At 45.2% G+C, this 19,123-nt stretch overlaps 2 protein-coding genes across 2 annotated transcripts; one reads left to right on the top strand and one right to left on the bottom strand.

Annotated features, from left to right (window-relative positions):
• Positions 1-248: 248 nt before the first annotated feature.
• On the top strand, positions 249-6,280 carry CLEC14A (C-type lectin domain containing 14A). The gene has a single exon (XM_074957104.1). It carries the CDS (start codon positions 370-372, stop codon positions 1,663-1,665), a length of 1,296 nt encoding a protein of 431 aa, XP_074813205.1. The 5' UTR covers positions 249-369; the 3' UTR covers positions 1,666-6,280.
• A 9,997-nt stretch (positions 6,281-16,277) lies between these two features.
• On the bottom strand, positions 16,278-18,315 carry SSTR1 (somatostatin receptor 1). Its single transcript, XM_074955884.1, has one exon. It carries the CDS (start codon positions 18,298-18,300, stop codon positions 17,092-17,094), a length of 1,209 nt encoding a protein of 402 aa, XP_074811985.1. The 5' UTR covers positions 18,301-18,315; the 3' UTR covers positions 16,278-17,091.
• Positions 18,316-19,123: the final 808 nt, after the last annotated feature.

Genomic DNA, 19,123 nt, shown 5'->3' with positions numbered 1-19,123 from the left:
CCTGAAAGATGATAATGGGGCTATACTCCCTGCCCTGTTATGCTTGGCTCCATTCACTTGCCGGGGTATGGAGGCAAGGAAAGGATATGGGTGGGTTGGTTGGTTGGGTTTTTTTTTTTTTTTTTGCTTAATCTTCAACTCGGTTTAATCTAATGTTTCCATACTGGTTGGGGGGAAACTATTTGTCATTTGTACTTCAACAAAACAAGGATGTTAAGGTCAAACCTCACTCCTGACACATTTCCTTTAGCGGAGGGCGGTGGGCTCAGAGACATTCTTGGGAACTGCAAGGAGAAAGAGTTGGCTGGGGTCGAGCTTGGTTTCAGCTTGAGAATCCAGTCCTCCCCCACTTCACAGTGGGAAGGGAAGATGCGTGGAGCGATTCCCCTGTGCGTCCTCCTGCACGCCAGCTCTGTGCTGTGCGGTGCCGAGCAGCCCCGCGGGAACCACACTTGGTGCGAAGGCTCTGGCGCCTGCTACAGTGTCCACCTCGCCCAAGTGCCCTTCGGCAGAGCCCAGGAGGCCTGCGCTCTGCGCGGGGGAGCGCTGAGCACGGCCAGCGGGGAGGCAGAGGTGCGGGCCATCCTCGCCCTGCTGCGAGTGGTTGCGGCGGGGCCCGGCTCCTGGGTGTTCTGGCTCGGGCTGGTCAGGAGAGCGCCGCAATGCACCCAGGTGGAACGGCCGCTGCGGGGCTTCTCCTGGCTGGCGGGCACCCAGCAGGCGCTGCAGGGAGAGCCCGAGGAGTTGGACAAGTGGGTGAAAGAGCCGAGCAGATCGTGCACCACCCGGCGGTGCGCGGGGCTGCAGGTCACTGCGGGGCGCCAGGACCTGGAGCCCTGGGGCTGGAGGGAGCGGACCTGCAAGAACAGCACCACGCAGGGCTACGTGTGTAAGTACCCCTACAACGGCACCTGCCCCGCTCCGCGGTCCCAGGGCGCCCGCAGCCTCCTCTTCTCGCTCCCTTACCAGCTGCACAGCGCCGCCCTGGACTTCAGCCCCCCGGGCACTGAGCTCGTGGTGGCCTGCCCCGGGCCCCAGGGAGACGTGCGGCTGCGCTGCGAGCTGGGGCAGGGCGGCTACAGCTGGACGGGCGCTGGGGAGCAGCTGTGCCCTTGCCCCTCCGGGTACCGGAGCCCCAGCACTGGAGCCTGCCTGGAGCCCGGAGACTGCACCAGCGCCCAGGGCGCTTTCCTCTGCGTGTGCGCCCAGGGCTTCCTCCTGGGGGCCGACAAGAAATCCTGTGTGCGCCCCGGGCACGCTGGGGGCTCGGCCACAACGGCACCCCACCCGACCCTGTCTGCGGGGGGGACTCTCCCCAGCAGCAGCTCGGGTGCGCCTCCCCCTCCCTCCAGCCCTCAGCCAAGCACAGCTGGGGAGGTAAAGTCCTCGTCCTCCCCCACCTATGTCTTCATCCTGGTGGCCACGGCTGTGGTGACGGTGGTGATCCTGGTCGGGGCCGTGCTGGGGGTCTTCAAACTCTGCTTCATGAAGAGCCCCTCCTCGGCTAGCCGGGAGGGCAAGGAGCTGGCTCCCGCAGGGGCCGCAGAGAGTGATGCGGAGGCCACCAGCACGAGTTCCGAGAATTCCCTGGAGGCCCGGGGAGACGCGGCAGAGAGATTGCCCGGCGAGCCCAGCCAAGAGGAGGAAGCTCCACCCGGGAATTAGGAACCTCTAGGGCACAATGGACCCATGGAAGCTTAATTTGAAATGAACCAGGCCTGGCTTTCCTTTCCTGTGAGTGAGCCCAGGCTGAGCTGGCAGCTCCCACTCATTTGGAGGGAGGCTTCTTCGTGTCAAGGCATCTCTCTGGAGAGGAAGGTTTTGGCGATGTTTCAATGAAACCTTGAAAATCTCATCGCCCAGTTTTGTTGTTTTTTAAACGTATTCATGTAAATTGCCACCCAGCTTGGCAGACGTGCCCAGGACAATGCAGTGACAAAGGAAGGGTCTGGCTGGGATCTCTGCAACATAGGGCTTGATGTGGCCTTTAATGCATTTATGCTTTAGGGCCAAAAGGTCAGACTTGAGTGCCGAAAGTTAGGCACCCAACTAAGTGGCTTGTTTTTCAGGGGTTCTGAGCACCTGAAGCTTCTGGTAATTTCCCTGGGAGTTTTTAATCACATTCTGAAAAGCAGGTCACTTATTTAGGTGACCAAATATGGGTGATGGGGCCTGAGTTTCAGAAGTGCTGATCACCGGCAGGTCCTGTTGACTTCAACTGGAGTTTGGGTTCTTAGCATCTCTGGGAAGCAACCAAGTTTGAAAATGTTGGCCAAGGTGCCTTACAAGTTCTAAATTATCCCTTGATGTAGAATTGTTGAGTGGTATTTGGAGGCTTTAATTTTATTTGTAATTGTTTGAACATTTGGAGATATACACTTCCATAATTTTGAGGGAAACTCAAATCCAAACACTATTTAGACAAACATTTAAAAAAAATGTCTAAGTTCATTGCTGTATTTGGAAAACCATTGAACTGCAGATGGGGAGACAGGCTAATGGGGAGTTAATTTTTTATTTCAGTCCATGGAAGAAAAATAATGGATGTTTTAGAATTGAAATCACTGTTTAGTTTGCTTCTTCATAAAATATGCAGTTTTGTATTGTAGTTGAGCAACAAAATATTCTGTGCAATCATTTGTGCAGAATATTTTGTTGCTCAACTACAACTCCCATCTTTCTATTAAAGTGTTTAGACTTAAGGCAGTTTGATGCAAAACTTCCTGAGTGCAAATAAGCCACCCCCATGATACCCAGAGTTGCACATCCAGAATGTTGCCAAATTTTTCAGGTTAGAACAGTGGACATGAGTCTAAATATAGCCCAAATTCTTCTCTCCTTTGTCACATGAGTTTGATGTGTTGATTTCAATGGGCTTCCCCTGGGAGTAAAGAATGGAAGGTTTGCCCTCTGTGAGTCCTTCCTAGGTGATGCAATCCCTTTGTTTGTGATTTCCTTTCAGAAGTCCCATAAATCAGTTATCAGTCTGGGCACACAACTTACTTTCTTTGCAATTCAAAATGCTGATACTCTCTTCCAATTATGGCATTGTTGATTCTCAGTTAGGGTTAGGGTGACCAGACAGCAAGTGTGAAAAATCGGGACAGGGAGTGGGGAGTAGAAGGAGCCTATATAAGAAAAAGACCCCAAAATCAGGACTGTCCCTATAAAATCGGGACATCTGGTCACCCTAGTTAGGGTATTAATGGTAAGTATTGATTTGAAGTCTTCTGAGTGCAATGAGAGACAGATAAACTGGATTGCCACCAAACATGTTCCACAGAAAACCTTTTGTTCATTTAAAAGAAGCAAGAGCTTGGAAAAGTCTGTTTCTTAAACATTTCCGACACTTTTTTTCCTCTCCAGACCTGGCCTTAACTCCCTCTTTCCCTCTGCCCCCCTCTTTCCTAATTTTGAGGATTTGATTTCAAAAACAAAGTAAATTCCCAGACTTTTTTCATGCAAAGATAGCTATGAAAATGTACACCAATGTAAAGTGATGCTATGGCTAAAGTTTGCCACAGTGATTTTTTCCCTAAAGATCATGAAATATTTAGAGTACCCTCTACCTCAACCCACATCTGTCTAATCTTTTTGACCTGTGAAAAGGGTCCTTTGATTTTGGTAGGGGAATTGCAGCCCAATTCATATTTGTGTGGTGCAGTGCTGCACCAACCTTTGCTGATGGCTCTAGGTCCACCATAAGCTCCTTCCGAGCTGGCTGCATATTCTAATACAGCGGTTCTCAAACTGTGAGTCAGTACCCCAAAGTGGGTCGCAATCCCATGTTAATGAGATACATTTGGAGTACCTCAAATAATTGTCTCATTGGCCTGCCCCAGAATCAGAGGTGAACTAGTTTTTACAAAACAAACTGTCTCCTAATTTTCATATTTTATAATATATTTGCAGTTATACTTTACAAAGAGAAATACTTTTCATCTCAAATATAAGCCATCCAGGAGGGTTGAGTCTGTATTCAGATGTGCATATTTCTGAAAAGTGACTAATAGGTCATATGCGGCTTTCAGTCATTGCACAATTCCCATTGTCAGGAATGTGAGTAACCAGTGTAGACTTGGAAGCAGTATACATTGGACTTTCTGTTGGTCCACACATTGAACTCGGGTCTTTTGCATTCACCCATATTTCTAAAATGGGCTATTTAAGTCACTTGGAGCTTTGGGGAAACTCTTGCTTGCCTTACTTTTGCAAAGTTTTTAACACAAAATCCTCATCTCTTTCCCATTTCAGACATTGGAATTCCAAAAAGGGCTATGAAACTGCTTAAACAGTTTTGTCTTTTCAAGACTAAACTATTATAATTCTTTGTTTCCAGGAACCTTGCACACACATGGCTATATTCTGAGAGGTGTTAGGCACCTGCAATTCCCTTGCACTTTAATTTGGAGTTGCAGGTGTTCAGCACCTCTCAGGATTTGACTCAGAGGATGTAACTTATTCAAAATGCATGGAGTCTGGCATCACCCAGAGACATGAATGTGTGGGCCACTAGATAATTTATACATTTTGGGGTGGGTTGATTTGCCTAATAATGGTCATTATAAGCCCAAAGCTCAAGTTAGTTGTGTGTTTACATAAGTTCCTGGTCAGTGGATGCAAATTCTCAAATTCCATTTACTTCATTGAGAGTATATGGACAGAAGGCAATGTGTGGCCCCAAGAACATAAATTATGAACTAAAGTGAAGTATCTTATTTTCTACATCCTGATCATGGTATTTTATTTGTGAAATTGCTAGAGTTGCAGGGAAGGAAAAGCCACACAAAGGTCTTGCGTCTCCAGATCGAGAAACACAATGAGCCAGGATATCTATTCAGCAAGTCACAATGGGCCAGGTTGCCTCCCTCCCTTTGAAAAACCATGGGAGAGGGGACATGGAAATCTCTGCTGGGTTTTTTCACGGAGAGGGCCTCAAATTGTCCTGCTGGGACAGGGTTTGCCCTGGAGAAAAACCACACCAAAGTTGGCAGATCCTGGGGCATCTGGCTGTACCTACACAGCAGCTCTGGCTCCACAGGTCCCCACTCCTTGGCACTGTGGCTTTACTGGAGCTGGACTACCATGGGGTCCAATGCCACAAAGCTCCAAGGGCCTGGGCCTGGATTAACTTTTCCAGCTAACTTCCATGGGGGGTGGAGGGAGGGCAATGTGCATTTCTCCAGTTACCCTTCCTCTCACTCCCCCACCCCTTGACATGACCCTGAACACACAGGGAGCCCTCCACAAGGTTATTGGTGCGTCCCTTCTGTGCAGAGGAAGAGGAGATATGAGGTCAGGGGATCCTCCCTTGTGCATGTCTATGGAGGTACAATCTGGCTTTATAGTTAGGTGAAGCTCATGGAGTTCACGGGGGTTTCTTAAAGCTTTCAAAGTATTTTTGCTGTTTACAAAACTAGGTCATACATCTTTTCTTCCCCCGACTTGTAATTTTCTCCTAAGGGAAACTTAATAAATAAAAAGTTGTCCTACCTAAAAGGAAGGTGTTTTATATATCAGAGATGAAAAAAACCCTCCAAAAGCAAAGTTAGCATGTGTGGGTACCCTGGATATTGTATATGCTGTATTTATTTTTGCTTTACAGTAATTCTCTCTCTCTTCCTTTTTTCACATTCTCCCCTTTGTATTTGTTTTCCCTCTGCCTACTTTCTGCTCTGTTTTTACCTTATTATGTCAATGTATTTTTTCTTTAAAAAAATACAAACCCAATAATATTTGAATTTGGTTTGAACCCAAGATGCCTGGATGGACTTGAAACTTGTACTTTGGTACAAAATAAATTCATCCACCTGCGATGCAGATCACATAAATATGGGCGGGGAAGGAGATAAATTTTTTGTTGGCTGGAAATTTCTGGAATGTTTAAAACCCAGAGAACAGATATTTTGGGAGCAGAGGTAAATAGTCCTTGCTTTTCCCCAACGCCCTACATTTAGATCATTGTCTTCTCAGATGTACAACCAATAAGTGACTGGTTTGCAACATACAGTTTTTGCACATATAACTGCTAACACAATAACCTCAATGCAATTGTCAGCACTGAAGAAACATGCCTGATCCAGAGTCAATTAAAGTTTTGCCATTCACTTCAATTGGAGCAGAATCAAGTCCATACGTTTGGATAAATTCATAAATATATATTAAAACTTCTGAGATGGGCAAACTGTGTATAGTTTTTGTTTAACTATCATGTAATACCACATGTGAGAGACCACAATGAAATAGAACTATATATCCAAAATGTGAGAGGGATGGAGAGATGTCGTGCCCTGGTCCATGCACGTCACTGCAGTAGCATGTGTGTCTCTTGATGGTTTTTGAACATGGCATACTACACCTAAAAGTGGGTGTTATTTGAATGATTTTTTGACACATGAAAAATACTACTCCATCACCTACTAGAACACATATATTGTATTGGTGAGGTTTGTACAGGATACAAATATATTGTATTGGTCATGTTTATATCATTCAATGTTTTAAATGATCAGATATCTATGACCTATGTTATACAGGTCAGACTAGATGATTTACTTAGTTCCTACCCCAAGGATCTCACAATCTGTCTTTTTCTTCTGTGTTTGTACAACACATGGCACAATGGGCATATGGTCCATAACTGGGGCATCTAGGTATTATGGTAACACAATAAATAAATAATGGTCCATTTTGACCTTAAAATCTATGAATCTATGTTAAAAAATTGAAGGTCCATATACTTATGTAAGGAATAAATTTGTCCACACCTCTCATCTAGCACAGTAGTCCAAGAAATGCATCCCTTTGCCATCTCTTGAATCTCATTTCTAATCCCTTAATTCCTTCCAAGGTAGTTTAAACAGTTATAGACATATTTGGGTGTGTACATTTTGATCATGAATGTATGATGAATATTTGATGATTTAGGTTCATCATATAATCAATAACATTTTAATCTTCCAAAAATGTTTAATAATAATTTAACTACTGAAGGTTTCAGTGTTATGAGAGTAAAGTGAAATCTAAAGGTGGCCAAGGACAATATTCAAATGCTTCAAAGCATTTTAAAAAACAAACAAACACCCTGTCCTGTTCCCACATACTACAGTTTACTGAAGATTTAAAAAATGAATAAACTCAAGTTTTCCCCCAGGAAATATAATTTCCCTATCATTTAATTAAGCTTCTTCGTGTTTTAAAACTGCCTTATCTTTCTTAGGCTATTGCATGGAGCTTAATCATTGATACACAATACTTAATTCCTTCTAGATAGAACTGTTTTTTTATTTCTTAAGGATATAGCCATTTGTTGATGTTCTAGATAATGCTGCGCTGAGGATGATATTAATACCCTGTTCAGGGGGCAGTACAAAGTCAATATAACACTTAAATCTCACTGAGGCCCTATATTGAGTGCTAGGATTGTGCATGGCCTTGCGCTGGCCCTCGGCTCAGTGCTGATTTTTACCCTTAATGCCTATGGTCGGGGGAACCTGTTAGGCTGAAACACTTGTGCCCACGCACTTGGTTTGTTTTTAAATGTCTTCTTTCTCTGCTAGCTGCAGTTGTAGAAGTTCTGGGGACAAATCAGCATCAGAACCAATTTACAAACAAATAAAACATATAATTTGCAAAGAGACTCAGCCAACTGTCTGTCCCCGGCCGCACACCACATAAACTTTCCCCATTTGTTGTTTCAAGTGTTTGAACTCATAAGGCCTTGGCCTTCAAATAGATCAAGAGTTCCATTTGCTGATCAAGGAGCAGCACATCTTGTAATATGTTAGAACAGCATGATGTGTTTCCCAGAACATAATTAGCAGGGCTGGTCTGTTGGTCTAATGATAACGTTTTGCCTCATCAGGCTGGAAGCCTGGTTTCTGTTTAGATCTTGCTTTCTCTAGACCAGCAATGAATTTTGTGGAGATAGTATACTCAGGGTCTGTTCAGAAAGCAAGTCCAACACATTGCTCAGCACCAACCCTTCACACTACATAATGAGTATCAATGATGGCTCTGAATGAACTCTCCTCCAGCCCTACTTAGCCAGTAAGATTGATGGAAGACCCTTAGCACTGAAGTCAAAACCACCCTTACCTCCCAAAAGAATAAGTAATTAACATAAAATATTTTTCCTCTTCACTAACAAAAAGTGCTTATTCCTTCTCTTTGTTATATCATGAAATTAAAAAGGATTAAAACACAGTAAGCAACATAAGCATTACCCTATTTGTATTAATTGTGCATCATAGTCTAATTTGTTCTATACTTTAATGACTTTAGTTTAATAGCCAACTCTTGAATGTATTCATCGCAAATTCCCTTTTTCTTACCTTACAAATCAGATAGAGACAGCGACCAGGGATTGCCCTGCACATCAGACAGAGATTGCTAACACTGCTTTCAAAAATTCTGAACATAACTTATCTTGCTGTTTTACAAATTCAGTCTAGAACTCTCAGAAGAACCCCTTGCTGGCACATCAGAGCAAGACAGGTTTGCTGGAGTAAAATAGTTTACCTTATGTTTGGAATGTGCCTTCCTTTTTTGTGTTAAAAGATTGAAGTGGCCACATGTTTAGCTAGGTTTAAAAAGAAGATTGCAATGCTCTTTCTGTACTCCCTAAATAACTTTGGGAACGTGGGAATAGTTTATGTAAATTGAATGCTGCCTGTGCAGGAACAGTCGTCTCATGCTACATATAGTCCATCATAATGAAATATAATATATTCAGCTCTTCTAGGTAAAATACTCACTCCTATGATCTAGCTAACAGACCACAAGTGACACACACTTTTGATAAATATAGGTGTTTGATGAGCTTATCTCCCATTCTTGGGGGTTTCTTCTTTTCATGCTTTTTCATTAATTTTTGATTCTGAGGAAAGACCCTGGACCAAGTGCTCTTGAAACTGAAATCCTCTATAGATCAGATAAAGCACAGTGGGATCTATTGTAGCCCTTAATGATGAAATTGTGAATTTAGTTCAAGCATATGGGGAGCAAGATATAAGCCACTTCTGGTTCTTAAAAGAAAGTATATTTGTTTTATTTATATATCACATTACAGGCTTTTTTAAAATAAAGTATTACATCTCTGAATCTTATGTATGGGTGAGGGGAAGTACAATAGTTTTCCATTCCCATTTTGTTAACATATTTACATTACTTTCTGTATCAAACAAAAATATTGTAAGAAAATTTTCTATTTGAATAATAAAAGGGAAAGAGGCAGGGGCAGAGGGAAAGCCAGAAAGTTGAGATCATAACAGTTTGAAATATTCAAAAAAAAATCAGAGAAGACTAGGATTTCTCTCTCTCGTACTGCTTCTGCCATCTGTTTGGTTTCTAGGCTTTTGTCCTATGGTTTATGGGTACCCAGCAACCTGCTTATGGTAATACTCAGTTATTAGAAAAAGCTCAGATACTTTGTACCTTTACAAATAACCACTAGCTTTGAAAGCAGCAGTTTCAACACTCATATACTTAACATATTTTATTCAAAAGATAGAGTTCTTTCTCTGGAATTGTGGGGCAAGACTTGGGAAAATAAAAATCCTTTGTCTGAATGTATATTTACAGCATATTTTTCTGCTCACTACACTCACAATGTGATCACTAACTCCAAAGCTGTCTTCGGTGGTTACAAAGGTGCAGCTGAAAGCAGAATTTTGACTCCTTTGTCTAACATGAATGAAGTTTCAATAGTTGGTGCAGGAATCCCAAATAATATAAAGTGACTACTGGAAGGTCTTTTTAATATCCAAATGATGCTCTGTTTCCCCTCCAAGCCTTGCCACACAATCCAAAAGACTGTTTTTTGTATCTCTATAAGAGTTCCTTCCCTGGCCTTGTGTCCCTTCTCTCTCCATTTTGAATTCCGTCTCCTTCCCTTTTCAAGGCTATGTAGCGCTCTGTCCCTGCCTATCTGTGATCCCTGGTCACCTGCCACTCCCTTGGTCAGAGTCAGCATTCCACCAATTCTGCCTCCTTTCATGTCCCCGTCTCCCCTTTTCCGATGCTGCCAATGTGCCTGGGATGTTCTCCCTCCAAATTCTTTCTTAACCTTCAATTTCCTCTCAGAACTAGAGTGACCAGATGTCCCGATTTAGGGGCTTTCTCTTACATAGGGCCCTCTTACCCTCTCTCCCCCACCCCCAATCCTGACTTTTCACACTTGCTATCTAGTCACACGACTCAGAACCCACCTTTGCCCTGCAAACAATGATCTTCTCATCCATTCCTTTGAACAATTGAAAAGAAATAAAAAAAAATCCCACCAACCTCTCCCCAATCATAATTATAAAAAAGAGGCAAACAGCTAAGAATTAACTTGACATGTACTGTACTATCCAAGTATCCCCATTCTCTGTATTCCCCCCTCCATCTCTTGTGCTGTGATCAGTTTAGATGGTAAACTCTTTGAGGCAGGAACCAGCGGGTAAGAGCCTCAGATGTTGTAAATTAGTGTAGCTCCATTGACATCGATAATTTACATAAGCTGAGGGTCTGGCCCCTTGTGTTTAGGCTGTGAATTAGCAGCTTTTTATATAGGTTTTTAAACAAACAAAAAGCCAAAGGAAGAAACTACAGAATCTAAGTTATAAAAGACATGTTTTTAAACAGAATGTTGTTCCAGCTCTTCCAAAAGGAATCAGAAACTCTTTAAAGGAGCTATTTTATAATATTTTGAATTTAGCTTAGAATTTATTTATTTTTTGCTCTCCCTGTGGCCTCAGTCAGATCATATGCAAAATAAATCTGCAGTGATGCTAGGGAAAGAAAGTGATTAATAGGGTTATTGAGTTTTTTTCTAATCAAAAGATCAGTGCATTCTGCATTTTCCTTTTATCCATGTCTGGTCTCTGCTTGATTATATAATATAGTAGACTCCACATAGGATTTTATTTTGTACACTTCATCCAGCTAAAGCTTCCACTGAGCCTTAGTTGGCACTCTGATAAATGATACACCCTTTTCATTTCATTACAGTGCATTCTAACCAATAAATACCTTGTCTGTCAATTCAGCTAGCATTGTTGCAAACAGGTTCCCTTAGTTTTCAAAGCTAGAGCCTTAAAGCAGCTCTTTCACACCAACAGGAAATAAGCACCCTATCATCAGTTTGAAGATGGCAGTGGTTAGTCCCTACAATGAGTGTAGGGCATGATTTTCAGAAGTGCTGAACACCTGCAGCTCCCACTGATATTGATTAGAGCTGGCGGTGCAATCAGAACCTCTTGAAAATCAGGCCCATAATTTTCAAATGCTTCCCCTCCAATCCCAAACTAAACACTAGATCAAAAGCATGGTCAGCTGTGTAAACTGAGCCAAAGACCACCTGAGGATAGTCCTGGGGTCATCATGGTGGCCATTTAATTCTGATTCGGAAAGCTAGTTATCCCTCTTGATTTTGCAATCACCAAACACTACCAACTTTGGCACGTCTCATTCCACCATGCTTAGGTACTGAAGTAGTTCACAGATAGACTCTGCAATGCAGCTCAGATACAATGGTGATGAGCATGAGTCACATTCTCAAATGCAGAGCGCTGGAGACTGGTGGGGTTGGAAATCACAGAGGCTGAAAAACAGTAATTCTTTTTGGAAAACAGAGTGAATTCCTTGATCCTGTTTCTTTTTGCTTGGTTGCTTTTTTTATGTTGGTGATATTTTAAGGTACCCATTAAATTACGCTTTGCTTTATTGGGCAAGTGATATTGCAAAGCCAAGTCTTGCTTGCCTTACTCACCTGGAGGCCAATTGATTTCAGGAAAGTGAACAAGATTTGGCCCAAGCTTTGGAGCTAAAATGTGCATGTTGTTGGAGACTGGTTGCCACAGTACACCAGACAGGCAAACGATTGTTCTATTAACATATACTAGAAATATAGACTTTCCTTTTTTAAAATGATTATTTTTTAAAAAAATCTGTTCTATCTAGGTATGTTGTAGAAATGGCATTTCAGAAATGAATATGTCATATTCAAAACATTGATATCGTGGCAACTCAGCTCCTTCTGTGGAGGAAATCTATGTTAAGATCCTGCACCCCAGATGAGTGCCGCCCCTATGGCTCCATCAGGAAAATGGGGTTTATATTCATACACAAAATACTTCAAACCTGGTGGATCCCCATCATTACACATAATGCCCAGAGGATCCACAGGAGGCCCTGCCACCCCTCTAGATGTCTTGTGCCTCTGCATTAATTCTGACTCCTGGCAGCCCAACAGTGCCAGCCTGAAGTTGCCCTCAGACCTATCAGATGTGAGTTCATAGATGATACTGCTCTAGGTTGTATAGTATTTCCTGGGGAGACTTACTGGGGGGTGGGGAACAAGACTTACTCTGAGCCTCCTTTGTGGTGTGTTTGGGTGGAGACAATACTGCAGAGGTGTCTGGCTCTCCCCCCAGTACACACCCCTCCTGAGAAAATCAGTGTGCAGAGGGTCCGCTCTGTGTGTGGATCTATGAGACAACACAGGCCATGCTTACTCACTTCATCAAGTCTAAAAGTGCTTTTGAGAAACATCACTCACATTTTATATGGGCCTTACCCTGCACCACTACTGTCAATGACAAAACTCACACTGAAGTCAATGGTGCATGGTCAGACCCTGTGCCAACATATACATTAGTATGAAACTTGTGATATGTTAGACAACTAAAAAACATGCAGCAATGCCCTCTTGATGGTAAACAGTATTTATGCTTTTTGTGGGTAAAGTGGGTTATGTATAAATAAAATTATGTAGAGTGCTGGAGAGAAATATTTCAGCTAAATGCTTTCTTCAGTGGTTGCTGAAGACAACAAGTTGTTTGAATCCTTTTTTATATGAAATTTTAACAAATTTTATTTGAGAATTTGCAAAGCATTTGAAATAATACTTTGTTTTCTTATAAAGAAAAGGAATACTTGTGGCACCTTAGAGACTAACCAATTTATTTGAGCATAAGCTTTCGTGAGCTACAGCTCACTTGAAGTGAGCTGTAGCTCACGAAAGCTTATGCGCAAATAAATTGGTTAGTCTCTAAGGTGCCACAAGTACTCCTTTTCTTTTTGCGAATACAGACTAACATGGCTGCTACTCTGAAACCTTTGTTTTCTTATACATTTCACATCAGTTCCTGAAGGCATTTTTTCCCCCTCAGATAGTTATTTCTCACTTATTTGGAATAATAACTTTGATTGGACTACCTTTCTTTCCGCTGCAACACTGTAATGCTATACAGCTTTTCATCACTTCATTTACCACCAAAGTGTAGCCACATTCAAGGTGAAAAATGACAGCACCACGCATTAGTTCAGGACAAGCAGTGAAGAATGTTGTATCCAGCTGAAACAACACAGTGATCCTAGCACCATGTTGACTGCTGACAAATTAGTTCAGTAATGAGGAGGAGGAAAGAATACCTTTTATTGTGTAACTAAGCACCCAATACTCCAACACCCTGGGTGGTCTCCTAGCCCAGTATTAGCACAGCTTGACTTTACTTAGCTTGAGAGAACTGAAATCAGAGCACACAAGTTGGTATGTCTGTAGAATTAAGTGCATGGTATCACAAGTTCCAATATCTTTGCATGAAGCCAAAGGAAACAAATAAACAACCTTTGCTTAATGTCTCATCAAAGCTGAGTAGCAATTTTGTACTATTTTAAAAAAAAACTAGTAATTGCAGAAAAACAGTAAAAAGTAGATTGCAGAGTACTGTATAATATATCTGTTTATTAAGCTAACACTGCATTACAGTATTGCTGGGTGAAGTGACAGTATAAAAGCACTAGACTGATACCTTTTTAAGGAAACAATGAGCACAATTTGAAATGGAGCTCTAAAAATGTAAACATGGCACCCTGTGGTTTTTGTCTGTTTTAAACAATGCAATGCCTGTCTTCAGTGAAATGTTCCTAAAGATTGTAAGAGAGATTTCTCTCTCTCTCTCTCTCTCTTTTTACTATAAATGAAGGTTAAAATTAGCAATTACCTTTAAAATTATTTGAAGGTCCTTTTTAATTGAGTGGTCCCCTGAAAAGTAAAAAGGAATAAAACTATACAGATTTTAAAGCCTTTCACAAAATGTTTTAATAGGGATGTAACAGCATCCATATTAGCAATTATTTTTTAAACCAAAAGAAGATGAGCCAAAGCCCACTGACGTCAGTGGGAGAGTTTCCATTCACTTCAATGGGCTACGGATCAGGTCCTTAGAGAGATACTAGAATTTATATATTCATTTGACAATATTTGATGTTTTGGTGGCAGAGATTTGCAAAATGGCCTGATGCTTTTTGCTCCTAAGAAAAGTTCATGCTACAGTTCATCCAGGAACCTTACTGAACCCCCCAAAGAGCTAGACACATTAGTAAGTTAAGTATTAACACTTGTTGGACGCAGTAAGTAATATAGCAATTAGTAGGCAGTGTTTACAGGCGTTTTAGGTAATTATCCTTTTGCTTCCGATCTCCAGTAGTTATTCCTATAATTCACAGTATTGTGCTAGAGAGATGATTTGGTAAAAGTGCGCTAGCGCACAGTCTTTGACATTAGTTCTGTTTTAACGAATGCAATAAAGAACAGAAAGCAGAATTGCTATTGTCACCATAATCTTTACTGGTATGTCTAAGTTGGGATAATCTTTAAAGGGGGAACAGAAATGTTAGATTTTGCTTTCCACCATCATTTATCCAATAGAAAAGCACTGTTTTTCTATCAGAAAAATATTCTCGATTCTGAAATATGCATGATCAAGGTGCAAAAAGACAGGAAAAAGAATTGTTGTGGGGAAACAATGGAAAAAGAAGGCCTATAAAAAGGTTATAATCTTTTTCTCCAGAAGGAGCCTTCTTGAACATCACCCTTTTAAAATGAAAAGGAGTACTTGTGGCACCTTAGAGACTAAACAATTTATTTGAGCATAAGCTTTCGTGAGCTACAGCTCACTTCATCGGATGCATTCAGTGGAAAATACAGTAAGGAGATTTATATACACACAGAACATGAAAAAATGGGTGTTATCATACACACTGTAAGGAGACTGATCACTTAAGGTGAGCTATTACCAGCAGGAGAGTGGGGGCTGGGGGGGAACCTTTTGTAGTGATAATCAAGGTGGGCCATTTCCAGCAGTTTGCATAGAGACTGGGAGTGGATGAGTCATTACACAAAGTAAAACTATTTCCCCATGTTTATTCCCCCCCCCCTGCCCCCACTGTTCCTCAGAGGTTCTTGTTAACTGCTAGAAATGGCCCACCTTGATTATCACTATAAAAGGTTTTCTTTCCCCCGCCCCCACCGCTTTCCTGCTGGTAATAGCTCATCTTAAGTGATCACTCTCCTTACAGTGTATATGATAACACCCATTTTTTCATGTTCTGTATGTATATAAATCTCCTCATTGTATTTTCCACTGAATGCATCGGATGAAGTGAGCTGTAGCTCAGGAAAACTTTGTGCTCAAATAAATTGGTTAGTCTCTAGATGCCACAAGTACTCCTTTTCTTTTTGCGAATACAGACTAACACGGCTGCTACTCTGAAACCTTTTAAAATGCACTCCCTTGTATGAGGCCGCTAAGACTTCAGTACATAGAATAATGAACTGCTTCAAAGAGAACGTTTTCACGACACAGTAACAAAAAAGAAAATACTCAAATCAAACAACATATTAAGCGCACACATAAAGACAATCAAAATCAAACATATATTGAAGCACCGAGAAGGTAGATTACACTGCTGATACAGGAAACCCCTTTCAGTTTAGGAGCGATGCAAAGTGGGGCTAGGTTACATCTACTATTGAACAGACAGGTGTATGTTTCTGATAAGTATTTCAAAGCCTGATGAAGGATCCGCAATAAACTTTCCTTATTCTATGTGGTTCGAACTGCAAAAGCGGCCACACCGACTGTCCTTCACAGCTTGCGTCTCTTTTATTCCCTGGAGGGTTGTTTCACGGTGAGCGTAACACGCACAGGACAATAGCTTCACACTCTAGTGCCCCCTTTAAACTTTATTATTTGCACACCTCCCCGTCCAATACCCTGCTCCATGCGAGTCACGGGGCGGTGTATATCTCTGTGTTATCAGCAGCCTGCTGGGCAGCTCTGAGATAATGAAATAATCGCGTTTCTTTCTTAGGAGGCGTTTTCGTTTCCATTTCCATAGGGACTGACATTTCCCCTTGAGTGCCACTGAATGCCAAATCTCAATGGAACTCAATTCTAGTGGTTTGCGTCCCCCAACCCCCCCCCCCCCCCGCCCCGTTATCTTTTCACATTCTTACCCGAGAGAAAGAGAGAACTGGAGTTCTGTCCTACTTGCAAGATGACTTCATGAGCTTGCCTGCCCCTTTTAGAGGAGCTTTTCTCTCCCTTGTGGGGGATGAAGGCTTGTCTGCTCTTTCTCTGCAGCTGGGGGAAAGGGACCTTTCCTAGTTCTACTCTGAACAGAAATCCTGTCTCCCTTTCCGGTCAGTGTTGGTTTCAGCTAGGAGGGGTTGAGTTAAACTGTGGCGTATAAACTGAGCGATTTCCTAGCTTTTGACAGAACATCCCCTTGTGTTTTAAGGCTGCCAAGGGGCAAAGTCTGCCGTCAACAGTGTACCTTCCAAAGGGGTGGAACAATTAGACACCGAACAACACGACCCTGAAAAGAGCAGCACATCGATGTGCCACCACAATGGCAAGTGAACCAAAGGGAAGGGGGGTGGGGATGGGGGAGTCGGAGACGAGCACAAAAAGAAACAGAGAAAGTCAACAGGAGACCTCACTGACCCACACACGCGCTGATCACACACAACGGGGAGGAAGCAACAGATTGAGGAACCTAAAGTCCATCTGAGGGGCGCTTAGTTAATAATTGACTAGGGGCGTAGTAGCATGAACAAACACAACGCAACTGAAATACAGAGCGGGTGGGGTGTGGGGCAGGCGACCAGGGAACACTTTGTTGTTCCTTTTCGTGCCAACCTCTGTTGTTTCCAAACAGAATAATAACCCCCGTCCCCCCACTCCACCCGCCCGCGGTTCCCGGCTGCCCTGCGCCTGGGGGGCGTAGGGGGGGTGGGGTGGAAGGCTGCTGCGCGCTTCCTCAGAGAGTGGTAATCCTGGAGGTGCAAGTGCCGTTCCTGTACATGCTCCCCGACTCCAAGTTGTCGGGGGGAAAGTCCTCCACGCTGTAAGCCCTGCTCTTCAGGGCGGTGGCGTAGTAATCGACGGGCTCCTCCGTGGCGTTGTCCATCCAGCTGAGGCACAAGAGCCGCTGGAAGGACCTCTTGAAGTTGTCCGAGAGGAAGCCGTAGAGGATGGGGTTGGCGCAGCTGTTGGCGTAGCCCAGGATGACGGAGAGCTGGCTGATGGTGGCGTCGTCCTGCTCCACGAAGACGTTGACCAGCTGCACGATGTAGAAGGGCATCCAGCAGATGACGAAGACCATCACCACCATCATGACCATGAGGGTGATCTTCCGCTCGGAGCGCTTGCGCTGCTGCCAGCCGGCCTTGAGCGCCACCATGCGCATCTTGGCGATGATGAGGATGTAGCAGAGGCAGATGGCCACCACGGGCAGCAGGAAGCCCATCAGGAAGGTGTAGACCACGAAGACCACCAGCCACCGCTGGGTGGGCTCGGGCATGAGCATGTTGCAGGCCACCGTGCCGTCGCTGTTGGGCGCCGTGCTGGAGAAGATGATGATGGGCAGGATGATGAGGATGGAGAGCACCCAGACGCCCAGGTTGACCATCTTGGCCACGCTGGGCCGGCGGTAGCGGGCCGCCTTGATGGGGTGCACCACGGCGATGTAGCGGTCCACGCTGAGCACCGTCAGGCAGTAGATGCTGGTGAACATGTTGATGGCGTCCACGCTGAGCACCAGGCGGCAGAGCAGCGAGCCGAAGGGCCAGTGGCGCAGCAGGGTGGAGGTGACCAGGAAGGGCACGCTGAGCATCAGCAGCTCGTCGGCGATGGCCAGGTTGAGGATGTAGATGTTGGTGGCCGTCTTCATCTTGGCGTAGCGCAGGATCACGTAGATGACCATGGAGTTGCCGCACAGCCCCACCAGGCACACCACGGAGTAGATGAAGGAGATGAGGATGGCGCTGCCCTGCGAGTCGCTCAGGGTGCCGTTCGGAGCGCCGGAGGAGTTCCTGCCGCCCGCCTCCATGCCCCCCGCCGCTGCCTCCCCCAGCACCCCGCCGGCGCTGCCGCTGCCACAGCAGCTCCCTCCGCTCGCGCCGCCGCTACTGCCGCTGCCGCCACCTGCACCGCCCGGGAGCCTGGGGCAGGTGCCATTGGGGAGCATCCTCAGCCCAGCCCTCCCCGCCCGCGGGCTCACAGCGGCCGGCGCTGGCCGCCCGCCCGGCTCGGCACCCTGGCGGAGCCGCAGCGTTGTCTCCCGCCCGAGGCTGGCATGAGGAGGGAGGAGGCTGCCGCCGCCGCCGAGCCGAGCGGCGTTAATTGCCGCTCTCCGGCTGGTGAATGATTAATAGGCAGCGGCGCGTCAGCAGCGACGAGAAGGAGGAGGGGAAAACCCCCCACCAGGAGGCGACGCAGGTGGGTGTCCTTCCCGCCGGCCCCGAGCGCTCGGCGGAGCGTCAGGAGTCAGCCCCCTCCCCGGCTCCGTATTGCTCAGCTCCCGCCCGCGGCCACCTGCCTGGCAGCCGCCGCCGGCCGTCCCGGCCTGCACCGGCCGCTCCCGAGGCCGCTGTGGCACCAGCCCGGCTCGTAGGCGCACAGAGACCCCCCGCCCCCAGCCAAGAGCCAGCCTCAGCTCCCCGCCACAGCCCATCCTGACACCGCCATACACAAACACACACCCTGCCCCGGGCACAGCACCGCCCTACACACCCTGCCTGCCCGTACACACAGTGCCACTGCCACACACACACACACACCCTGCCCCGGGCACAGCACCGCCGTACACACCCTGCCCCTACACACAGTGCCACTGCCGCACACACACACACACCCTGCCCCGGGCACAGCACCGCCGTACACACCCTGCCCCTACACACAGTGCCACTGCCGCACACACACACACACCCTGCCCCGGGCACAGCACCGCCGTACACACCCTGCCCCTACACACAGTGCCACTGCCACACACACACACACACCCTGCCCTG

This window comes from Natator depressus, chromosome 6 (genome assembly GCF_965152275.1).
Source record: "Natator depressus isolate rNatDep1 chromosome 6, rNatDep2.hap1, whole genome shotgun sequence".
Taxonomy (NCBI): domain Eukaryota; kingdom Metazoa; phylum Chordata; order Testudines; family Cheloniidae; genus Natator; species Natator depressus.
This window is presented reverse-complemented; position numbering and strand designations above follow the sequence as displayed.